Raw genomic sequence first — 21848 nt, 5'->3', positions numbered from 1 at the left:
AAAAGTAAATAGAAATGAAACAAAACTGTACCTTCATAGGAAAAGTAACATACTAAAGCAGTAGAATGTTTGACTCCACACAATGCCCACTATTTGGAATGGAAGTGCAACTAAAGCAAAATACTTGTTGTAAAAACATGACAAGGACTTGATTTGAAGACTATTGATTTATAGCTCTGCTTTCTGATATGTATGGACACAAAACTGGTTCAGTATTGGAACCTTTTAATGGCTGAAGGATTCATAGTTCTCAGATAACTGGCTGAACAAGTGAGAGAAACAAAACTGTCTTGTGAAAATTGGTACTGGATTACAAATGAGAACCTTCAGAAGACCAGCAGAAACTGAACAGTAATGTTCATCATTTGGAAAAAAAAAAAATATTACAAGTGCAAGGTTCTTAAAAATAAGAATCTCAATATCCAGTAACAGTATATTCTCCTAATGCAGCACAAATAGCTACAAATGAGTTTAAGACCTCATAAAACATAATCCATAACACAAATTTATATGTGTCCTTGTTAAAACGCTGAACAGTTGAAGAAGTTTAAACTTCAAGGGGGAAGTTATCTCAGCAGGCAGGTGGGCTTTTCCATGAAACTCAGGAGCAAACATGCCACAACACATCCCTGTTAGACAGCTGATATTCTAAACAGTTGCTCCAGAGAAAGGGACAGACATGCTTCTTTTTTTTTTGTAGACGTGGCATATTGGCTGACTGAACTGAATGTCTATGCTCATTATGTTCAGCAAGTTTGTCTTAAATAGCAGAGTAGGTGTGGCAAACTGTAGCAGTTGCATAGAAGAAGGGAAAGAATGATATTTGAAGTACAAAGTAGATTCATTAGAAAATTATCATGGAAAGGTCAGCCAAAAATCTGAAGATAGCAAGTGCTAATTTCACAAACATGTTTTAATGGGGGAACTGCATGTCATTTAAAAAACAAAAGTTAAAACCGATTACAAGTTGTGTGGCAGACACACAACTAAACAATTGCAATTTTAATCTTGTCAGTAAATTAATGATCTTGTATTAAACTACTTTGAAACAAAAAAAAGTTTTTACCCCCTTGATAGCCAAAGGGCATCGCAACAAACTTTACAAAAGTATGCAAAACCTTTTGTTTTTGTTGTTCTATTATGTCATTTTCTGTGTAGCTATGCCAGAAAAGAATGGAAATAAAATTCAACTATCCAGAACTACATTTTATTTCTGCTTATATACAAACTAACATTAGCACTGTAGAACAGCAAGCTACTACGGGAAGTAAGACAAGTTGTAGTTTAAAACTCCCTTGAAGGAGTTCTTCAGAAGTCACGAGACTGAAGTCAGAGAAGCAGAAACAAAAATAAATCTTTGGTACAAAAGTCCTCGGAATTTCAAAGTTATGGACGTTTGTGACGTCAAAACTGTTTGTGTGGCTAAATGTTGGGAGTTTTAAGAATGATATACAATGTCTGCCCTTAAAAGCCACCATGACACTCCTACAGCAAACACTGAGTATTCATATAATACAATGCCATAAAAAGCTGCAAAAAAAAAAACAGTGCTCTCTATTGTACAATCATTAGATTTGACCACAACCACACCTGGAAAGATTACATCTGTCAAATGGTTGCTTTCTTGCCAACTTACTCACCCAGTTTAAAGCTTGTTTGGGGTTTTTATACGTCATGGCTGATCAGAGCGTGAACTCTTATTCCTCTAAACACAACATCCATCTTCTCCCCTATTCACCTTTTAACCAAGTCTACATTTTATAAAAAATTCTTTTCAGCATTTTCATTTAATATTTTAGCATATTTTTTTACTAGAGAGGTCAATTCCCTTCTTTTTCATTTTAGAGATTTCATAACTTCAACTGTTTTTAATCAACCTGTCTCAAACACAGAATAAACTAACAGATGACTGTGGAATGAATTAACTACACCAAATGTCAATTTTAAAGGTCAAATTACTAACCCATAAACCATTTCTTTTTATAGTGAAGGCTTTTTAATTTAGCAAGTGTAAACAACTTTTAATTTAAGGTAAAATAAGAATTTTATGACACTGATTTAATCTTATATAACATCATGTTACATTAACACGCAGACCTGTTAACGTTGTAGACAACAACTTGAGGGTTTTTCTCAAATGTCTGCGTCAAGAGGCACAGTGACAGGTTGTTGTGAAAAAAAACTTCTCACTCTACGAAAGTCAAAACAAACTGTCTGTCTGGGGCCCTGCAGAGGATTTCAGACATGCGGTTTCCTGTTTAGAAAAAAGAGAAAAAAAATTATAGAGCTCGAGGGCTTGGTCTGGGGAGTCAGTGAGATGAGTTTTACATTAATATTACTACCTTGTTCAAGACTGACTCTAGGCCTTTGTCTCACAGTGTCCTCCAAAAATGTATTCTTGTCATTTATTGTAACAAATGGAATATGTTAAGATATGGTTTTGCACTTTATATTTGTAGCAGTAAAAAGTAACGTTAAAACATGAAGATCTCTTAATGTAAAGTATCAAAAGCTAGTTTGAACCTGATCAAACTGGAAAGAGTTGCTACTTCTTACTGCGCTGTTTGTACTGATATATTCTTATACATCCTGTTTTATGACTGCAACTTGAAAATGTATACTACAAATGCAGCAACTGGTGCCGTTTGCCAAAACAGTCGCAGGTTCCAGACACACCCTCTCCTAACATACAAAAATAAAACAAATTCTGTAAAGAGGCACAATATGCGGTTGGCTGGGTCGGGGTTTGGAGTGGTTTTTGGATCTGTGGTCCAGACGTTAATTTAAATGGACATTCCACAACCAAAGAGCAGTTCCTCCGCTGACCCAAGAGTACTGTCGTACTCTTAAATGGACAGACGAGCATACCACAAGCAAATCTGAATAGGCAATTTGGAATCTGTGTAAAACGCATGATAATTGTGCTAATCCAAAGAAAAAAGGAAAAGCGGGGGTTAGTAAAATGTCACGTTTTCATTATGATCCCCATCAGATAGAGTTGCAAAGACAAAAACCTTCACTTGCACTAATTAAATGTCCATCTTTTCAAGCGTTTTAGAGAATATCCATCTCGATGAAACTTAATGGGATGTATTCTCTACTGATGAGTATCTAAAATAATCTAAATTAACCCTCTGGGAGGATGATTCATGAAATGTTCCTGCAACCAAAGGATCCTCAGCTGCAGGATATATTAAGCACATACAGAAGGAGTTCTTATGCATACTCTACGTAGTAAGTAGGGCAAAAAATCAGCAAAGATCAAGGAGCCTGAGGGAAAGATAAAAAGAACTGTGTCTCAAATTGGGACACAATTTGACATAAACATCTACAAACGCTCAAAAATCCCAGTGTAAACAGTTTAGCCCTAAAAGTTGAATTAAAAGTGTCGACTTTGCACTATTCAGTAAATAACACATTTCAATGCAAAGTTCCATTAAAACTTGCATTAAACGTAAATTAAAAGTGTCAACTTTGCATTAAAAGTGTCATTATTTATCGAATGACACTTCGTGACAAGGGTCGTAAACATTCATGAAGACTACTTCATGTTTATGACAGTGTCATGTCAGTCTTATGCACATCCCTTTAAATAAAGTGTTACGGATTATTTTATATTAATGCTTTAATGAAATTATATATTTATTTTTTATTTGATTTTATTTTTGTGGCACTAGTGGCCTTTATTCATTAGTAGCTTGACAGGAAGAAAGGCAGAGAGAGATGGGGAGGATATGCAGTAAATGGACCGGGAATCGAACCTGGGTCAGCTGCACACGCTCTACCGCTGACCTACCTGTGACCCTTTGAACTTTAAATTTTAAACAAATAGTTGACACAATACCAAAGTGTAGTTATAAAGTTAGTTTTATCTAGAGATGGATTCATTCGGAGTATTAATGTGTTTATCCTCGCTGTCTTCGTCACAGACTCTCAGGTTGGGCCTGTCATCCTGGTCAGCCTGCTGCCTCTTCTGGTCATAGCCATTTTTGTCATCACTTCGTTCTACTGTTACCGGATCTACAGTCAACAGGGAAACCCTCGCAAGAAGGGCAAGCCACTGGACAACACCGACAAGCACCCCATCATAGACAACGAGGGTTCAGACAGCAGCTCCACGCACGCCAACAACCTGAACCACAACACCGAGCTCCTGCCCATCGAGCTGGACGTTCTGGTTGGTAAGGGCCGCTTTGCCGAGGTCTACAAAGCCAAGCTGAAGCAAGGCTCGTCAGTCCGGGAGGAGCACGGCTTTGAAACGGTGGCAGTCAAGATCTTCCAGTTCGAGGAGTACGCCTCCTGGAAGAACGAGAAGGACATTTTCTCAGACGCAGACCTCAGGCATGAAAACGTGCTTCACTTCCTGACAGCAGAGGAGAGGAAGGGGCAGAGGCAGTACTGGCTGATCACGGCTTACCACCCACTGGGGAACCTCCAAGAGTACCTAACCAATCACATCATCTCCTGGCACGACTTGTGGCTGCTGGGGAGCTCGCTGGCCCGTGTAGTGGCACACCTGCACAGTGACCGCACTTCCTGCAGCCGCTTCAAGGTTCCCATCGCTCACAGGGACATTAAAAGCTCAAATATACTCGTGAAAAAGGACATGACCTGCTGCCTGTGCGACTTTGGCCTCGCACTTCGACTGGACAACTCTCTGTCTGTGGACGAGCTGGCCAACAGCGGACAGGTAAGACCTCCTGCTCCTTGATTCATCATTTAATTTCAGCTCCAAAATCTCTCACTGTGCTTAGTTCTGCTATTTAATGTGATTGATTGAGTGAAGAAAAAGGAGTGCATAATTATGAAGTTGAAGGAAAATTATGTATGGCTTTCAAAATTAGAGGCAATCAAACTCTGAAACTTGAGAATTAATTTGTTTTTCAGCCCCCTTTACTCCTGATTGCCCTAAATAACGCCTAGTCGTAAGAGCAAGGAACCCAGTAGACAAAAAGTGGAAACATTTAAATTAAGGCTAGGTTTCAGGATGCAAACAATTAATAAACTTACAATTAATTATCAATTAATGGTTTATTAGATTAAAATTTGTTCAAATTGATTAAATAGTAACGTCCGCTTAGACCGTATTCCATTGTTGAAGTTTGGTCGTCATCCAGGAAAGGGTTCTTCTGGTCACTGTTAAGTGGAGCTAGTTAATACAGAAATAAAGATGGCGGGGTCATACCAGAAGAGGAAAGAGCTGCAGACTTTCAGAAAATGGGCAAGATAATCTGTCATCACGGCAATTATTAGTTATAAACGCCACAGATTTTGTGTTTATGGAAGAACTAATTAAAAGAAAGCCAAAGGTAGTAGACACACAATCCATGTACAATCCATTTCTTCCTCAGTTAACATAAGGAAGAAAATGCTCTGGTCCGATGAAAGCATAGTTCAACTTTTTCATCTACAGGAAAGGAAAATTAAACTCAACTCTAAATAAGCCATTGTCACAGTGAAACATAGTGAAAGCAGTATCATGCTGTGGGGAGCCTTTTCTTTAGGCTGGATGGATAGTTGAACTTTGCAAAATAGGCGATAACATCGGAAGTGTGTGACCAAATAAGACCATATTAAAAAGCATTTTTAATAAGATCAAAAGTTGATAAAACTAGATATTTTAATGAGTTTTAATTATTTTTGCTAGGACCAATGTACAAAGAAACGAGTCTACAGGTCTAACTAACAGGGAATTATCCATAAAGTTTGCAGATGTAATTGCAGTATTAATTATTTACTAAGTGTGTCTGAAAACCAAAACACATTACACATTTCAGATCTTTATTTGTAAAGAATATATTAAAAAAAACATGTATTGTTCCAATAAAACACTAAGTTTTTGTTGGTAATGTAATAAAATGTTAGAAAAGTTCAAGGGAAATAAATATTTTGTTGGGCGCCAAGTTAGTTTAGGGAAAGAAAATCAACGTTCCGTATCTTAATGAGCGGCCTCAGGCTGTTTTCTTCCTACCACAAGGATTTGAACTTAATGGACTCAATTTTCTAATGTGATAGCTCACTCTGTTTTTAAAATGACTCATCTTGAAAAAGCCTCATCATGGGCTGCACAGCACAGCTAATGCATTTTAATGCTCTTAATGCATGTGAAGGATTCTCTTTTCCAAGCTGATAATAAGGTTATTAAAGAGAAGCGTCGCATTGATGAGCCCAGGAAAACATTTACATTCTAATTATTCTTCACATCCATCATGTTTTGTTTCAAATAAACTTGTTGTGACAAATGCTCAGGCACGAAGTGACCGCATGTCACCCAATTACTGCAACTACAGATGAAAGTTTGCTCCTTAACAAGCACTCTTCAATAAAACAGTCATTGAGAGGGTGGCTTTTTAAGAAAGTCGTGTAAGTCTGTGTGTTTGTCTGATTTTATACATTTATTTATTTATTTACTTTTGTCAGGTGGGCACGGCCAGATACATGGCTCCCGAGGTGCTGGAGTCCAGAATCAATCTGGAAAACATCGAGTCTTTCAAACAAGCAGACGTTTACTCCATGGCTCTGGTGCTGTGGGAGATCATCTCCAGATGCAGCGCGATTGGAGGTAAGATGGTGGGAAATACAGAAACTCTCAGATACCCCTAGGAGATATTGCCTTGCAAGTAAATTCAGGCATTAAAATTTGATTATTTCTTTTTAAAGGTATTTTGTTTTGCAGCTGAAGGCAAAATTTATGGTTTTCAGCTGTTCTTGACGTCTTGATTTGTTTTGCTCTGTGGTCCGTTCATGCAGTTAGGATACTCCAGGTGTTTAATCAAGTATGTTGAGGTTTTAATTTAAAAAGAAATGCGGAAAAAATAAAACTTTTAATCTAAAGGTTGTGCTGACATGTTTGTTGGTTGCTTCATTCTTTTTATTTGATCCAAACCAGCAATCCCACTTGAAATGATTAGTGAAAAAATCAAGTAAGTTGAGGTTTTAATTTAAAGAAATGCGGAAAAAATAAAACTTTTAATCTAAAGGTTGTGCTGACATGTTTGTTGGTTGCTTCATTCTTTTTATTTGATCCAAACCAGCAATCCCACTTGAAATGATTAAAATATCTCCTGATTTTACCCAAATATCCGCTCTCATAAGTTGAGAATCTTCAACTAAGCAGATAATTTAAGCTTTATGTGAATTATTTATTACTCATTTGATGTTTATATGCTTAGTTGAGTTCTAGGAGGATTGCGTGAGATGTAGCAGTCGGGTCTGGCTTGCCAATCTGCTCCATGTTATCACACAGGAAATCATAAGGATAAATGGACTAACTTATTCATTTTGTCTGGACAGCGAACAGAAGTTCTGGATTTGGTGACTTAGTCACTGGTTCTGTCTCACTCACAGACACTTCCTGTAAATACGTATTTCTCAAGAAGCTTTCCCACATTTTCCAAACGATGGAAGAAAAAACTATATTTTTAGAGCAGACAAGCATATAGGAAAACGTTTTACTTCCTCTTCTTTAAGAAAATTGAAATAGATTTTTGTTCCTGGTCGCATTTAATCATGTGAAGTTGGAAACTATGCAAGAGTCTATCAAAATAGAAAAGCATTGCTTCACATCACAGAACTCGTTGTTGGAAGTATGGAAACTGATTCGTACAAAACAGAGGGGTGCACAGAAGTGACCTTGTAAATAGGGATGTTTTCAAGAGCAATATTTGTTTTTGTGGCTCTATGATTGCTGCAACATGCAGTCACATTAACACAGTTACCTAAAAATACATATTTTTTAAATCATAATCTTTGTTGTTATCACAATAGTGGCACCAAATATCACAAAAAAAATTCTAAGTCCATACCGCTGCTGGAGTTAGACAGTATCACTGTCTGTTAATATTAAGGTACTTTAACTCATTAAATTTTAAAGTAACATGAAATATTCCCTCTGCTGTCTTGAGACAATTGCATAACATTCCTAAAATTACACAAATAGAAGAAATAATCTGTCTAACCTCATGTTCAACACAAATACTTCTTGAAGGATACAGATATGCATGCATAGGCACATAAATCCATTCATAAATCAAAACCATTTTAGAAAACTACATGTATCATTTGAGCTTGGTGAAAAAGAAACATTTGTTTGTTTGCTAAAGCAGTTTTTTTTTTCTGACTCATGAATCATTCACACATTAAAAGTCTCCTACACTCGATGAAAGAACCAGTGTTTTGACTCACATGAACCAATTATATATAAGATATTCAGATACTTTTTGCCTGCAGTCTGTTACAAAGGCATTCATTTATTTAGTTATATCCATAAAATACCAAATGTAGTATAGTTTGTCAGAAAATATGTTCGTCATTATCTGAAATTTCATAACGTGCGTTTTATCTATAGTTTTTAGTCTTTGGATTAGTTGTTTTGTTCCCCCAATCAGGAGGAACTATAGTATATGAGATAATAGAACTATTAACCAATTGATTATGACAAAACTCTGGGTGAATTAAAACCTTTTCTTTTCAGTGTTATTACATAAGGATTTTATTTATTAAGCATTGCGTTTTCTGCCAGAAAATGTGAATCTGCCAGATATTTAAAGAGTTCTTTGGAAATCAAAGAACTCTTTAAATATTCATTGTGGTTAATATATTCTGCAGTGAGTGAACAGAGGTTCAACCAAGAGGCTCAGTACATCACAGAAAGGTTAGCAGTTCATCCACAGAAAATAAAAATCCTATAAAAGGACTGCATGTTCGTGTTGAATCGGTGCCAGAAGGGACAGCATATAAGAGAGATCCAAATTTACCCCCAGGCCCGTGTGGCCTGTGGAAACTTTTAAATTGTTTTGGAAATTAAATTCTCTGTCACATCTTTGATATTAATATAGCAGGACAGTAGACGTAAGAAATGTTGCTGGAAGTAGTGAAGAGCAACATTTCCTGATTTATGAAGATAATTTCCACTGGTGCTTGCAGTTTTCGCAGAACTACTCTTTTTCTCCCAGATTTTTTCAGAATTTGTCACATTGCAAAAAAACATTGTACTGATGTTTTATTTCAAAGACTAAGTCAATATTGAGCCTCCCTATGTATACTTAGTAGAACCACCTATTGTTACAATTAAAATTTCAAAAGATTTTAGAGTATTTATATATCAACTTATAGTCACGTTGGCAGCGGGATTTCTTATGCTTTCTTTACACAACGACTTTCTTCCTGCTACTCTTTCATAAAACTAGATCTGTGAAAGCCACCATTGTAATCAAAAGCAGGTTCTCCCACCTGATCTGTGGATCACTGTTGCTCCTCCACTTCCTTCTACAGCCTGTCAGTTTAGGTTGATGCTCATAGGTTTGCTGTTAAGAATAGTTAGATTAAACTGTCCTCTTTGCGATGTCAAGACTTTGAATATTGTTTTATAACCCAGCTATTTCTAAAAGGGTTTTCACAATTTTCTCTTTGACTTCTCTGGAGTGTTTCTTGGTTGTCCCGTGGGCTCCTTGGCATTCATGAGGCTTTTTGTTCTCTAATGTTTTCTAATTAACCTCGGAGTCCTTCACAGAACAGCTGGACTTACAGTAAAAGACGGTTGTTATTTTCCCCCCAAACTAAAAGCAGAAGTGAAACTGTTGCATTCAGTTATGTGTCCCCAATACATAAATATACAGTAGGTGTGCCTACAAGTAATGTAGTAAGTTATGCACACTGTATTTATTCAGAGTGACCAGTTTTTGTTTGCAGTTAAGACATTAACTTGGATGCTAAGCATTAAAACAGTACAAGCACTTCTTGATGAAATTCCTTTTGTACTCTTTGGAAATTTCCTCTTAAGTTCCACTTAAAGATAAGAGTTGACCTGTAGAGAATAGCAGTGTGTTATCTTTATGCAGTTGGAGTGCAGCGTTCAGCTCCTCTTTGTGTTCATTACAAGATGCCGACAAAAACTCCATCCATGACCCCATTAGTCATGACGGGAGCCAAGCCTGAAAGTGTCAAACAGGCGATCCATCTTCAGCGGAGGAATCAGCCCACTGCCGCCCTAAAGTGCCGTAACTTGTGTGTGGGTGTGTGTGTGTGTGTGTCAAGCAAGGTCAGAATGTGTGCAAATCATAGAAATGAGTGATTATCGGCAGTTCAAGCATTGTGCGGGAGTTCATGTCCATGCTCGACCGTTTGTTTTCACTTCCCTCCGAAGTCTCGGCGGTCCCGTTTCGGTTCTGCCGCTGCTCCCGTCTCCATTGTGTCAGAGCAGAGATGGAGAGTCGCCTTTCGGCATGAACGCTCCTGCTTTGGTGCTTTCCTGTTTTTCCCCCCCCATAACCCCTCTCCGGGGGGGATCTCCTTGAAGTGCATCAATGCTGTTATGCAAACCCAACAGTGTGCGACCCATGTGACCCAAACCCCCTCTTCCTTTCCAGCTGTAAGACTATGTTAGCCCTGTGGGTGCATTTGAAAAGAAAATAGCCCATTTCCTGTTTTAGTGAAAACTATTCCAAGACAAACTGTTTTTAGTGTGAGGTTTGAAACAGTTTGGAAATTTGGATCTATCCTTTCTTTAATGTCTTTTGACAGTGGGCCAGGCTGAGAATAATGACAGAGGTTAAAACTAAACTTGTCTCATGGCTCCTACGCCGTCTGGGAAAGTCTGGAATTTGATTTCGGTGTTTTTCAGATCAGACTACATATGGAAAGAGAAAATTAAAGAATGGAAAAATATTTGTTTTTTACACAGTTTCCCCTGCCCTGTTGTCTTTTTTTGTCCTATCCTTTATTCCTCTGACCTTCATGTTCTTTCTTCTTTACTTTCCTGTGTCCTTCTTTCCTTTCTTTGTGCGTACCACCCCATTTTCCTTCTTTCATTGTTTCCTTCTTCCTTTAATCTATCTTTAATCTTTCATTCTTACTTTTTCCTTTTTCTCATCCATGAATTTTGCCACAAATATTAAAGTAAAATTTCATAATTTATGTTTTAAAATAAACATAAAGGACTCAGCACTCTAGAAAATTGATTCTGGAAAAAACTCATATTTTTACATTTACTGTATACTATCAAGTAAAACTCTGTATTCTTCTGTATTCTCTGAGTCTGAGTATGTTTATCTACATCCTGAACAACTACAGTATATCAGTTACAGAATCAAATAATGACAAAACGCAAATTGCAATCCTTCAATCCTGAAGATTTCACTTTCTTTTGCATATTGTTCTGCTTTTTCCTCATCTGAGGCACGCAGCCGTTAAACATTTTGCAACGCAACATTTATCACAGCCCAATGTTTTCCTAATTCAGCCACAAGCAGACAGGGAGGGAGGATGGCCAGTGTGGTGGACTTTCTTGACAGGGGAAGCGCAGGAGTTCCCGTCCCACCTACGGACTAAAGATAGAAGCGGCCGGGGCAGTTTATGTGCTTTTCCTGTCTTCTGTATACTGTATCTCTGTTCCCATTTTTCCAGAGCTGGCAGCTCTCTGGGGCAGGCAGCAGGGTGAAGCTGATTAGGACTAAAATCCAAGAAAATATCCTTGTGCTTATAGATAAAGTCTTTGTACAAACAATGGATGGGCAATGCAATATTGCTTGTCATATATCATTATCACAATGAGTGAATCTGTGATAATGTTATATGCATCCCCAGGAGTCCATTTGATGAGCAAATTTTGTTTACTCATTCATGGTGTGTTTCAAAAAATAATGCATGCTGCAGAATACAACAAGTTACTTGTGGCATCAAAATAAAAAAATAATAATAACTTGGCCTGTGAGAAAGTCTAAGATTTAAGCTTTTCTCAGGCAGTAAATTCACTGCGTTTAATATCTACCAGGAGGGACAGGTGAGGGAAATGACCTTGAAATTGTTGAAAAGGAAACAAAAGTTTAGGAGCAAAAATTGAAAATCTCCAGACACATGTAAATATTATCTAAGTTAACTTATTTTTAGTAGCACAAAAAACACAGTTATGTCACAATAAAGTTTGAAGTGTTTTGACATACAGTACGTTACTTATATAAAAGTAGGAAAGATCAAACATTTCCTCATTTAAAACAAGTCTTAAAACAGTTAATCCCACTCCAGATCATGATAAATACACAACCCCAAACCAGCCAATTAAAAATTATTTTGTTGTTTCACATCGTACATGTTGATTCATCAATATCAGTGACCTTGTGTCCTCAAACAGCATGCTACGTGACTACAGATCCAAAGAGTTGTGACTGATAACTCACAACATTAACCTGAACTTTGTATGAGATGTGCTGGGGATTCCCCAGCTGGACGTCCCCAAACCACAGCGTCTATGTCACGGTCTTCTCCTAGGCTTTTCTAAACTCTATTCAGATTTTTTTTAAACATACTAGGTGGTTGTCTACCATCCTCAAGATGTTTTAACAGCTGCAGATTGCTCAGATCAGGCGAACTCTTCATAGCAGTGATTATCTCATAACCACTGGGTGGTGACGGTGGTGGTGGGTCGAATCAGGATCTTATGGATGATCAACATGTAGATCACAGATCGTAATGATAACATGAAAGGAGTTCTAGTATATAGTTTAAATCCTCCCAGTTCTTTCTTTAATTAAAGGAGAGATATAGCCATGTGTGTTTAAAATATATTGTATGAAATAAACTGTAAACCAGCCAGTCACCTGTGTAGAAATATTCCCTTATACATTTGCAGTAAAATTGCAATTGCAATCTTTATAAGTGTGTTCAAAAGGACAAAGCGCTGCTAGACTGCAAATACACAAAATCTTACCAAATATTTCTTTGTCTATTTTTGAGATCAAATATCTTGAAATAAGACAAAATTAACTTAAAAGTAGCTGATCAACAAGACGCAGAAGCTTGTTTTAAGTCAGTGATTCCTTAATATTAATTAAAAAGTTCATCTTCCACTGGCAGAGTGAAATAATATGCCAGCGGATCTGGTACTTTTTCATCAATGTTAAGAAATGATTTACTTTGCAGTGATACTTTGAGTCTCAAAAAATGATAGTGGGAGGTTGAAAATGTGTTAACAGTACCACCACTGGCTCTGTTCTGTGAGTAAAACACCGACGGCTATCAACAACGCCACAGAATCCCCGTTTCTGAAAATCTACTCTGTTCCTTTAAGAGAAAGCTAACTCTGAATGCATGCTGTACTGTAGCTGTTTTCTCTTTGTTTGTTTTTACTGATAGCTGGAAGTCTTTTCACAGCAGCTTTGATGCCATACACTGCATTTATTCTTGAATCAGAAGTACGTAAGCATTAAATTGATATATGTAGAGCGTAATGAAAAAGAGCTGCATGCTTTCATGCTCCGCCTCTTCTTTTTCTAAATTGTCCCACGTTCAGAGTGAATCAGCCATGACTCAATTCACTTAAGAGAAAATTGGAGCAAGAATACATCTAAACCAACACAAACTGAAAAAGACGTATCGCAGTTTCACCACGACTCAGTGAAGCTCTTTCTTTTGTCTTTGATGCCCTCTGCTTGCATCCCGTGCCCTCAGACTTTCTGCTGCCGTGATCTAATCTGAGACAAGGAGAACAGCCCAGAATCAGCCAGTCTGGCATCAGACATGGCTTTCCTGTCCTTTTATCTTCCACAACTTTAAAGTTGGAAAAGCTCAACACAACGCCAAGAAAAGGAAAAGTTGGATTCGACGCTTAGATCTTTTATATCTCTGTCTCTGTTTCTTCAAATTTCTCCACTGTATAATTTACCCAGTCCAGATTTAGGGCTTGAAATGAGTACGATGGCGTTCCTCGGCGGGGTGGGGCCAAGAAGGGGGATAATAGTGGAGTGAGGCGGGTTGTGGAGCTGCAGACGTAGAAATGCTTTCATTCCCCTGAGGGAGAGGCTGGCCCAGTCTGGAGAGTGGGCGGAGAGGTTAGAGGCAGCTGTTTTCCAGATGTCAGAGCTGTAAGATGTGTGCGACTGTAGTGGCCGATGGTGTTGTATGTACATGTGTGTAAGCAGAGAGATTGGGTGTTGGCGATCAAACTGTCCAACTGCACACTGGGGACAAAGTTTTTGCTCTTACGACCACATGATCTATAAACGTTAAGAGAAAGCAAATCCCCACCAAGTTTGGTTTTACTGAAGTGCCGTTATTGTTTTTATTGAAGTTAGAGCCTTTATAAGTTATAGTTAATGGTAGGTTATGTCCATGCTATATGTTTCAAAGTAAGCTCCTCTAATGTGTTATAAACGTTTATGCAACTGCATCGCATGACTTTCACTGCGCAAAAACAAGTGTCAGTGCTACCACAGCCTACTAAAAGTCAGACAGCGGATTAGTCAGGCCTCCAAAAACAAAGTTATCTAGGTTCGTGCAAGAAACCTGGCTGTGTCTGTGTTCTTGGGACTTTTTAGACTGAATATGAACTTGCAGAATAACAGAAAAGCAGACAGTAGTCATGAGGGGAGCATTAATCAGGGAAAAAGAGAAAACGGGAAGTTTGGGGGGAAGGCAGCCAGGTTGGCAGTAGATACAAAACGTAGAGTTTCTCATGTGGAGTCCCAGACAGTTTGCACAGACATCTCTGACAAGTGTTAGAAAAAAGACCTGAAGAAGGGAAAATATGTGCCAGCCTTGTAAAACAGTGCAGCTGTCTGAATTTTGAGGAAATTCTCAAGTGTGTTTTCGGTTGCATTTTTGAGTCCAGATTTTGATTCCATTTTGTTTTCTGATTTCCTTTAATGATGGTCAGCATTCCCACCATCTTTAGACTAAGCCAAACATAACAGTATTGTGTGCAGTTTACCTGAAAGAGAATTTCAGTTTAAGTTACTGTAAAGGTCCCAGAAGCCATTGCTTGCACATCTGTGAGCTTTGTAGATTCTCTGAAATTTGTTTCTTTCACACAGGAGCAAAATGATCATTTAATTTTAATAGTTTGAATTGTTTATTAATGTTTATTCTGAATTGTAGTTAATCACCTATGCTTGTCGTAATAATCACTTACTCTTCTGATGAATTAAAATGAGCTCAATAACGTCTATTCTGATTATTAATATTTTTGGTATTTATATTACTTTGTTTACAGAGACATCATAATCCATTTTATTTATGGTTTTGGTTGTTTCTGCTTTTTATTTTTGTTGTATTTATTGCTTTCACTTGTTGTGTTTGACTTAGGATGTTTAAAATATCTTCCAATTCCAGTGTTAAGAGTTCTTTTCAAACTCAAAGTTTGTTGGTGTTTCAGAAGGCGAACTTGCATTATCATGCCATTGTCATCACATTAGTTAAAATGGTCTGAAAACAACCTGTAACAACAGTGTTATAGGTTATCACAATAATTACTGGGACAATTAATCATCCAGAAATTTATTGTGAGTTATAGCAACCTACATAAGAATCAACTCCCCTTGAACACAGAGAAAAGCCCTGAATAAAGTTTATCTTGTATTGTATAAGGTCACTCCTTTAGACAAAATCACATTGTAGTCCTTAGAATAAAGAAGTATGTACTTTAATGCAGCTTTCCTTTACATCGTACAGTGCATGTTTTGTTGTGGCGTCAAGAACAGAAAATTGTTTCTAAAGAAGATGAATGAAAGTCTCCGACAGCAGGTTTATTTATTTCTGGTGTGGCTCACTGTCATTTCCTCAACAGAGTCGTATCTGCTAGTTAAATGTGTCCAGATTTAAAATTTTGAAGTTAACCTTTCTGCTCTTGTGTCATGTTTTGTGTGATCTTTCATGCAGAGGTGAAGGAGTACAAGCCCCCCTTTGGGAACCTGAGGGAGCACCCATGTGTGGAGAGCATGAAGGACAGCGTCCTCCGAGACAGAGGAAGACCCGAGATCCCCAACAGCTGGACGAGCCACGCAGTAAGAACCACCACACTGTCCTTTCCTTATGATGATGTTTGAAAACCTGCATGCTTCTCTTTAACTTATCTTCAAATACAGAAACAGCGCCTTGCAAAAGTGTTCATACCTCTCAACCTTTAGTCATGTGACAGCCTCAAACCTCTGTGTCTTTTCTGGGGGGGGGGGGTTTATGTGATGGACCAACACATCAAATGCAACCAGTTGCCTTCAGATGTCACATAATTACTAAAGTGAGCCACTTGTGTGTGATTTAACTTCAGTATAAATGCAGCTGTTTCATGAAGTCATTTTAAAAAAGGATTGGTTTCTGGAATCGCAAGAAAGATTTTCATTTTTTTTCTTTGGTTATGGAGAAGCTTATAAATCATCCTCAGCAAGTCCTTTTAATAAAAAGTGGATTAAAAGCTGATTTTTTTTTTTTTTTTTAATCAATACCGCTTTCACGGTGTTGTATTGTAAGGTGTAATTTCCTCATTTTAAATCTTAATTTTCCAAAGTATGCATCTCTTGAAAAATCTCAGTTTCTCAACTTTTTAGTTATTTAAGGCAAATGGATTATATATTACTTTTCCAATCATTTTGACCACTCAAAGCGCTTTACGCTAGAGTCACATTCACCCCATCGCATACGCAGATCGGTAGGGAGCTTGGGGTTAAGTGCCTTGCCCAGGGGCACATCAACATGTGACAGGAGGAAGCTGAAATCAAACCTACAACTATCCGATCACAAGACTATTATTGTTGATACTGATGGGTTTTTTGAGTTTTTTTACAATGCAAACTTTTTTTTTAAAATGACGACTAAATGGTGGCATATTTTCTCTGTCGTTATAAGTAGATAGGAATGTCAGGACAGTTTGTTGATCAGTATGGAAACCCGTCTCTGTGACTGACCGTCTGACTGTGGTCCCCCTGCAGGGCATCCAGATGGTGTGCGGCTCTATAGAGGAGTGCTGGGACCACGACCCGGAGGCCCGCCTCACCGCGCACTGCATCGCCGAGCGCTTCGACGACGTAGAGTACCTGGACAAGCTGTCAGACTGCTCCGACTCAGAGGAAAAGATGCTGGAGGAAATCATTGTGGTGGACGAGAAGTAACCGCTCAACAGAACCGCTGCCCCCACCGGGGTGACTGAGGCATTACAACCAAACAGCTTGGAAAGAAAGGACTTTCAGAGGATGGAGTAGTTCAGTCCACCTGATGGGTTACAAAGCAGACAAACTGGAAGATGACAGTGATTTTTCTTTTCTTTTTTTTTTACCAGAGAAATCATCAGGATCAAATCAGGAACAAACACGGGAGATCAAACTATGCATCAGTTTTAACCAAGTACTATTTGCACTTTATGAATAAGAATTTATACAGTATATATGCACACCAAAGTGGAGAGCGGTTTCAGTTTCACAGAGAATTTTCAGGTATAGAAATAAACGGAGCTGCACATAGAAGGGAGCTATGTAAATTAGAGAGGAATTTAATACACTAATATACAGCTTATTTTGTATTCAAGTGCCTGTATTGTTTTTTTATGTTTTATTTCTGGCTTTAGATGAATGTCTTGACCAAAAATGCAAGGTGGATTTCAGTGTATGAAAAACTGAATCCAGTGGAGAGTGGGCTTTTCGTTCAGCTACAGATAAAAGGCATCAAACTCACAATGTAAGAACCAGTTTTAACTGCTTAAAACTGGTTGCATCTTTTATGTTCATTTTATGCAGCAAGAAGTGGCGAAGTTAACGTCTGTGAAAGAAAAGTATTTCTGCATCAGCGTGATGTTTCCTAAAGGAACGTTTAGCCAAAACACGGCGGCAAAGCGAGACTTTACAACTATATGAGGAAACTGGACAAGTAAAACTAATGAACTACGAGGATCTCTGCCTGGTAAAGATGTGTAAAAGCCTTAAAGTGAGCTTACTTGTCTTACTGCTCTTTGCTGCAGTTGTCTAAAAGGAAGCTCTGTTTTAACTCCCTTCTATTTACCCCTAAAGTCTGGATTCACACGTTGACGTCTTTACCCCAACTGTAACATCCACACACCCTCTGAGGACATAGTCCGTTTTAAATATGCACAGTTATGGCAAATTGTATTAAAAACAATTCTTTCTTAATATGTATATTTACCTTGGAAGACTCAATCATTAATATGAATGAATCTCACAAGGTAAATGTTCTCAAATTAATGCTGGAGTCGCCACCTTTCAACTTTTAGACTTTCCCCTCTTCCAACACAGCTGAATCAAATGAATGGCTCGTTAGTGGGCCTCTGCAGAACTTGGTGCAATACTGAGGAAGTGCTGGAGTTGGAGACCCCACATTATAAGGTTGGATTTTTCTAAAAGTTTCAGTGTGAGATCATGTTGCTAAAACAATAATAATAATTAAAAAATCTTATGTGCTTTACACATCTTTATTAGTGGGGCCAAAGAGGAGGAGCATTGAATCTACAGCAGATTGTCAGTATATGAAAGAGAATATCCTTTTAAATTGGAAGCTCTGAGAAAAAGCGTCATCCTATGTTGTACCAAAGAAATCAAATCAAAGAAATGCATATTTGTGTATGTCTGTACCTTAAAAAAAAAAAAAAACATTCCTAAATGTTTCTAATCTAAAAATATAAATTTTAAAAATAAAAATAGGACACAATATGAAGGAACTTGCCATTGATGTCCTGAGGTAAAACCTTTAGATAAAAAGAGACATGTTGGAATAAGAGTTTTTCAGGAGTTTTCACAGTACTATATTCGTGTTTGTATTTGTGTGTTTCTTCTTCAGAGGACTTTATTATTGTCAGATTATTAGGTCTGTTTATTCAGACCAAAAAGAATAAGGAAAGCTATATGATATGTTAAGGATGCTAGACTGGAGGAGAAGCCCTCTTTTCCATATTTTATGAAAGCTGAATATGTAAGGTGTTTTGGGCTAATGTGCCTTGTTTTCATACAGAAAACCAATGTCTCAGCAAACCTCCAAAAATATTTTGTATCAAACTTTTGTATAAAAGTGTAAAGTCAATATTAAAAATTTTTCTATTGTGTTTTAATATGATTTCCAATCTTTTAACATTTCTGAGCTACACTTCATTCTGAGTCCGGTTATTGTAATACACTTTTTTTTATTAGTTATTTAGTTTTTCGTTTCTTATCATTTCTGTTACTACAACTTTGAACTTATTCTTTTTGATTTTATTCCCGTTTATCTTGCAATTTAAAACTTTCATCTCCAGCATATAACACTGACTGTGTAAGTAGGCAGCCAATGTCCAAAAGTGGTTAAATCCTAAATTTGTATCAAAGTAACATTTGCATGAAGCAATAAATAGATTTAGCTTCTTTATATCGCTCTGATGGGAAGTTAACGTAGCTCCTCATGGGCATGAAAATATTTCCTAACTGTCTTTTTATGATTTATTTAAATGTTTTCACAGGGAGGGATGACAGTAATAGAAAAGAACTTCAGTGACTTTAACAAGAAGTATTGCATCCTTCAATTTGCATTTATTCCACATAGGGTTAAAATTATACATCCAGACTAAAATAAAAACATATCTACTAATATTTGGTTAATCGTCCTTTAGCACTCAACATCATAATAAGCACAACATCATAATTCTGGCTGAATATTTAACAACTCATTTTGGCAAAAATGGGTAGATCCTGTTTAAACTGGTTGGGTTGCAGTTTAGGTTGAGGTTTTTGCACATAAAACATCAATTTTAATTAAATAACCCAACATGTGAGAATAAGAATATGTTTGTTTTGGGGTTTTTTTGCATTAGTTGTTCTCAAGTCAGCAACATGAAATCAGACAAATCTGGCTCCTTCGCTAATAAGAGTTTGCTTCAAAGTGAAGGCAGCACATTTAGAAACACTCCTTACTTTTCTCTACATGTACACACAGACAACCTCAGCTTGTGACTGTTGGCCCATATATAACAAACCTCAAGCTGATTTTGAAGTATCAGTTCCTGTGATGATGGACAGACATAGTGTGTGTTCTTACACTGACAGTTGGCTGAATGAGCTAGAGATGAGATAAGGGCTTCAGAAGGTCCGCTCAGTGTTTGCTCGGATGGCCTCTGCAGCGTTTGACAGCCCTTTTGATCCTCGGCCCACATATCTGACTTAAGCTGCCTCCGTCTTCCTGCCAACACATCTGAGCCACTGCTTCACAGTTTCTCCAGGTTGTTCGTCTGCAAGAATGTGTAGGCTTTTAATTCACTTACTGCATCCCAGAACTTCGCCTGTATTGCTTTTAGCACTCTGCGTAAACTGACCGTAGAACTTCAGCTTAGAGCGCAGAGCCAGGGGACAGCTGAGATGGTTTCTGTCCGATTGGAAGTCTGAAGGTCGTTTAGGTTTGAATACACCTTTAATGTCTGCATGCTTTCCTTGGTGAGAGACAGGTTGTCTTCTAGTCTTAAGATGAATCAATAGTTCTCCTTTCTATGTTTTTCTTTGGACTTTGTTTTTTGTTTTACACATTTTCTAATGATTAACTTAATAGTCAGGTATTTTGATAATATTTTATGTTACTTTGTCGCTTAACTGTGTAGCACCAACGTATCATGTAGATCCACTTCTTGGATCTTGGTTGGTACATTCCTCAGAAATCTGATGCATTATCCATACACTTGTTTTATGCCATCTGGTGGAGAATCTGATTACTACATGAGCTCTTCAACCCTTTTTTGGTATGGCCAGGAAAAGTTCTGTTAAAAGAAACAGATTACTTCGAAGAATGGTTGTTTAGAATGGCGAAACTCCAAATAATAACAAAGTGGATACTTTTATTATGGAAATGTGCTGTATCAAATACTATACTGGTCTCATGGCTTCTGTTGGAGGTTCTAAGTACTACAAGTGGCCTGTGCCTGGTTTAATTGCCAACATCTTGGCTTGACACGTTTTCAAAGAAGCTGTTTTTGAAGTCAATCAGCAAAAGTATATGATTAAATAAAAATTATAGAGACACTGAAGAAAATTAGTTGTAATGCTTTAAGTACACAGCTTGATATATTCAGCGTTCTAATATCATCTTGTTTGATTTGTTTTTATCGGTGTGATTAGTAATTGTGTCAAGGAATGTGATGCAGCATTAAACGAAGCTTTTTGATGGGGAAAAATCTGCTAAAAGTTTAACGTTACTGAAGGACAGTGGTTGGTTTAGTGTTGTTGTTTTTGTGCTTAAAAGGGACATAATGTTTTAAAGCAGAGTTTTTTTATTTCAAATTGGATCCTTCTGTTGTTGGACTCCAATCTGCAACATGTTACTTTACATCTGTTAGTACACTATACAAATATAACCAGCCACCACTGGTTACAGGAATATTTTATGGATCAGTTTCAAATTGTTTCTAGAAAATTTCTTGACTTAGTTTGCACCTTAAAAACCAAAGTTAAAAACTTTAATATATTTAAACTTTATCTACAAAAATGCCTTAATTCAAATTTGATACTCATCTGTGGTTTGTTATAAAATATGATGAAACTGAAAATCAGGCTCTTTTTTTCCCAAAAGCATCTAATTAACAGTTACATTTTCAAGAACATGATACTCTGGCTGCTATTTTTATTTTACAGGGACATCATGTACATCATCTTGGATATTTGCATAGCGGTATCACTCGACGCCTGTAGTACATGGATCTTCCACCAGGGGCAATGTGACAAATATAGGATCTGACCTCATTTATTGGGGGGGGGTGGAGGGGGTTTGTTAAAGAGAAAGCAATCTCAGAAAATTACGTATCAAAATTGACACATTTTGCCATTTATATGCTTAAGAAAATAGAAAAACAATTGTTCACACTGAGGTATTTACAGATACATTTTATGTATCTGTAAATACTACATGTTGTATTAACTCACTGTGTACTTTTCTGTGGTTATTGTTGCATACATATGCATATGTTGTTTGTTGCTATTTCTTGATTCTCTGTTCTCTCCAGGTATAGATGAAGACTTCTAGGGCGCTGTCTTGTATTTTCTCTATCGTTCTTTCTTCCTTCTCTTATTTATTTTTTTCTCTTTTAAACCTTTTTCCACACCATTCTTCTTTTCCATTTCCATTTA

At 37.3% G+C, this 21848-nt stretch overlaps 1 protein-coding gene across 1 annotated transcript in view; it reads left to right on the top strand.

The window, feature by feature from the left end:
• The window catches only part of LOC116731491 (TGF-beta receptor type-2-like), a 30733-nt gene extending 11916 nt beyond the window's left edge, over positions 1–18817 (top strand). Inside the window, exons 4-7 of the mRNA XM_032581267.1 lie at positions 3930–4690; positions 6421–6562; positions 15649–15773; positions 16695–18817. Of these exons, the coding sequence (XP_032437158.1) occupies positions 3930–4690; positions 6421–6562; positions 15649–15773; positions 16695–16874 (1208 nt within the window). The 3' untranslated portion in view covers positions 16875–18817. The remainder of the gene's footprint in view (positions 1–3929; positions 4691–6420; positions 6563–15648; positions 15774–16694) is intronic.
• Positions 18818–21848: the final 3031 nt, after the last annotated feature.

Source organism: Xiphophorus hellerii, chromosome 13, assembly GCF_003331165.1.
Source record: "Xiphophorus hellerii strain 12219 chromosome 13, Xiphophorus_hellerii-4.1, whole genome shotgun sequence".
In the NCBI taxonomy this organism is placed as follows: Eukaryota; Metazoa; Chordata; class Actinopteri; order Cyprinodontiformes; family Poeciliidae; genus Xiphophorus; species Xiphophorus hellerii.
This window is presented reverse-complemented; position numbering and strand designations above follow the sequence as displayed.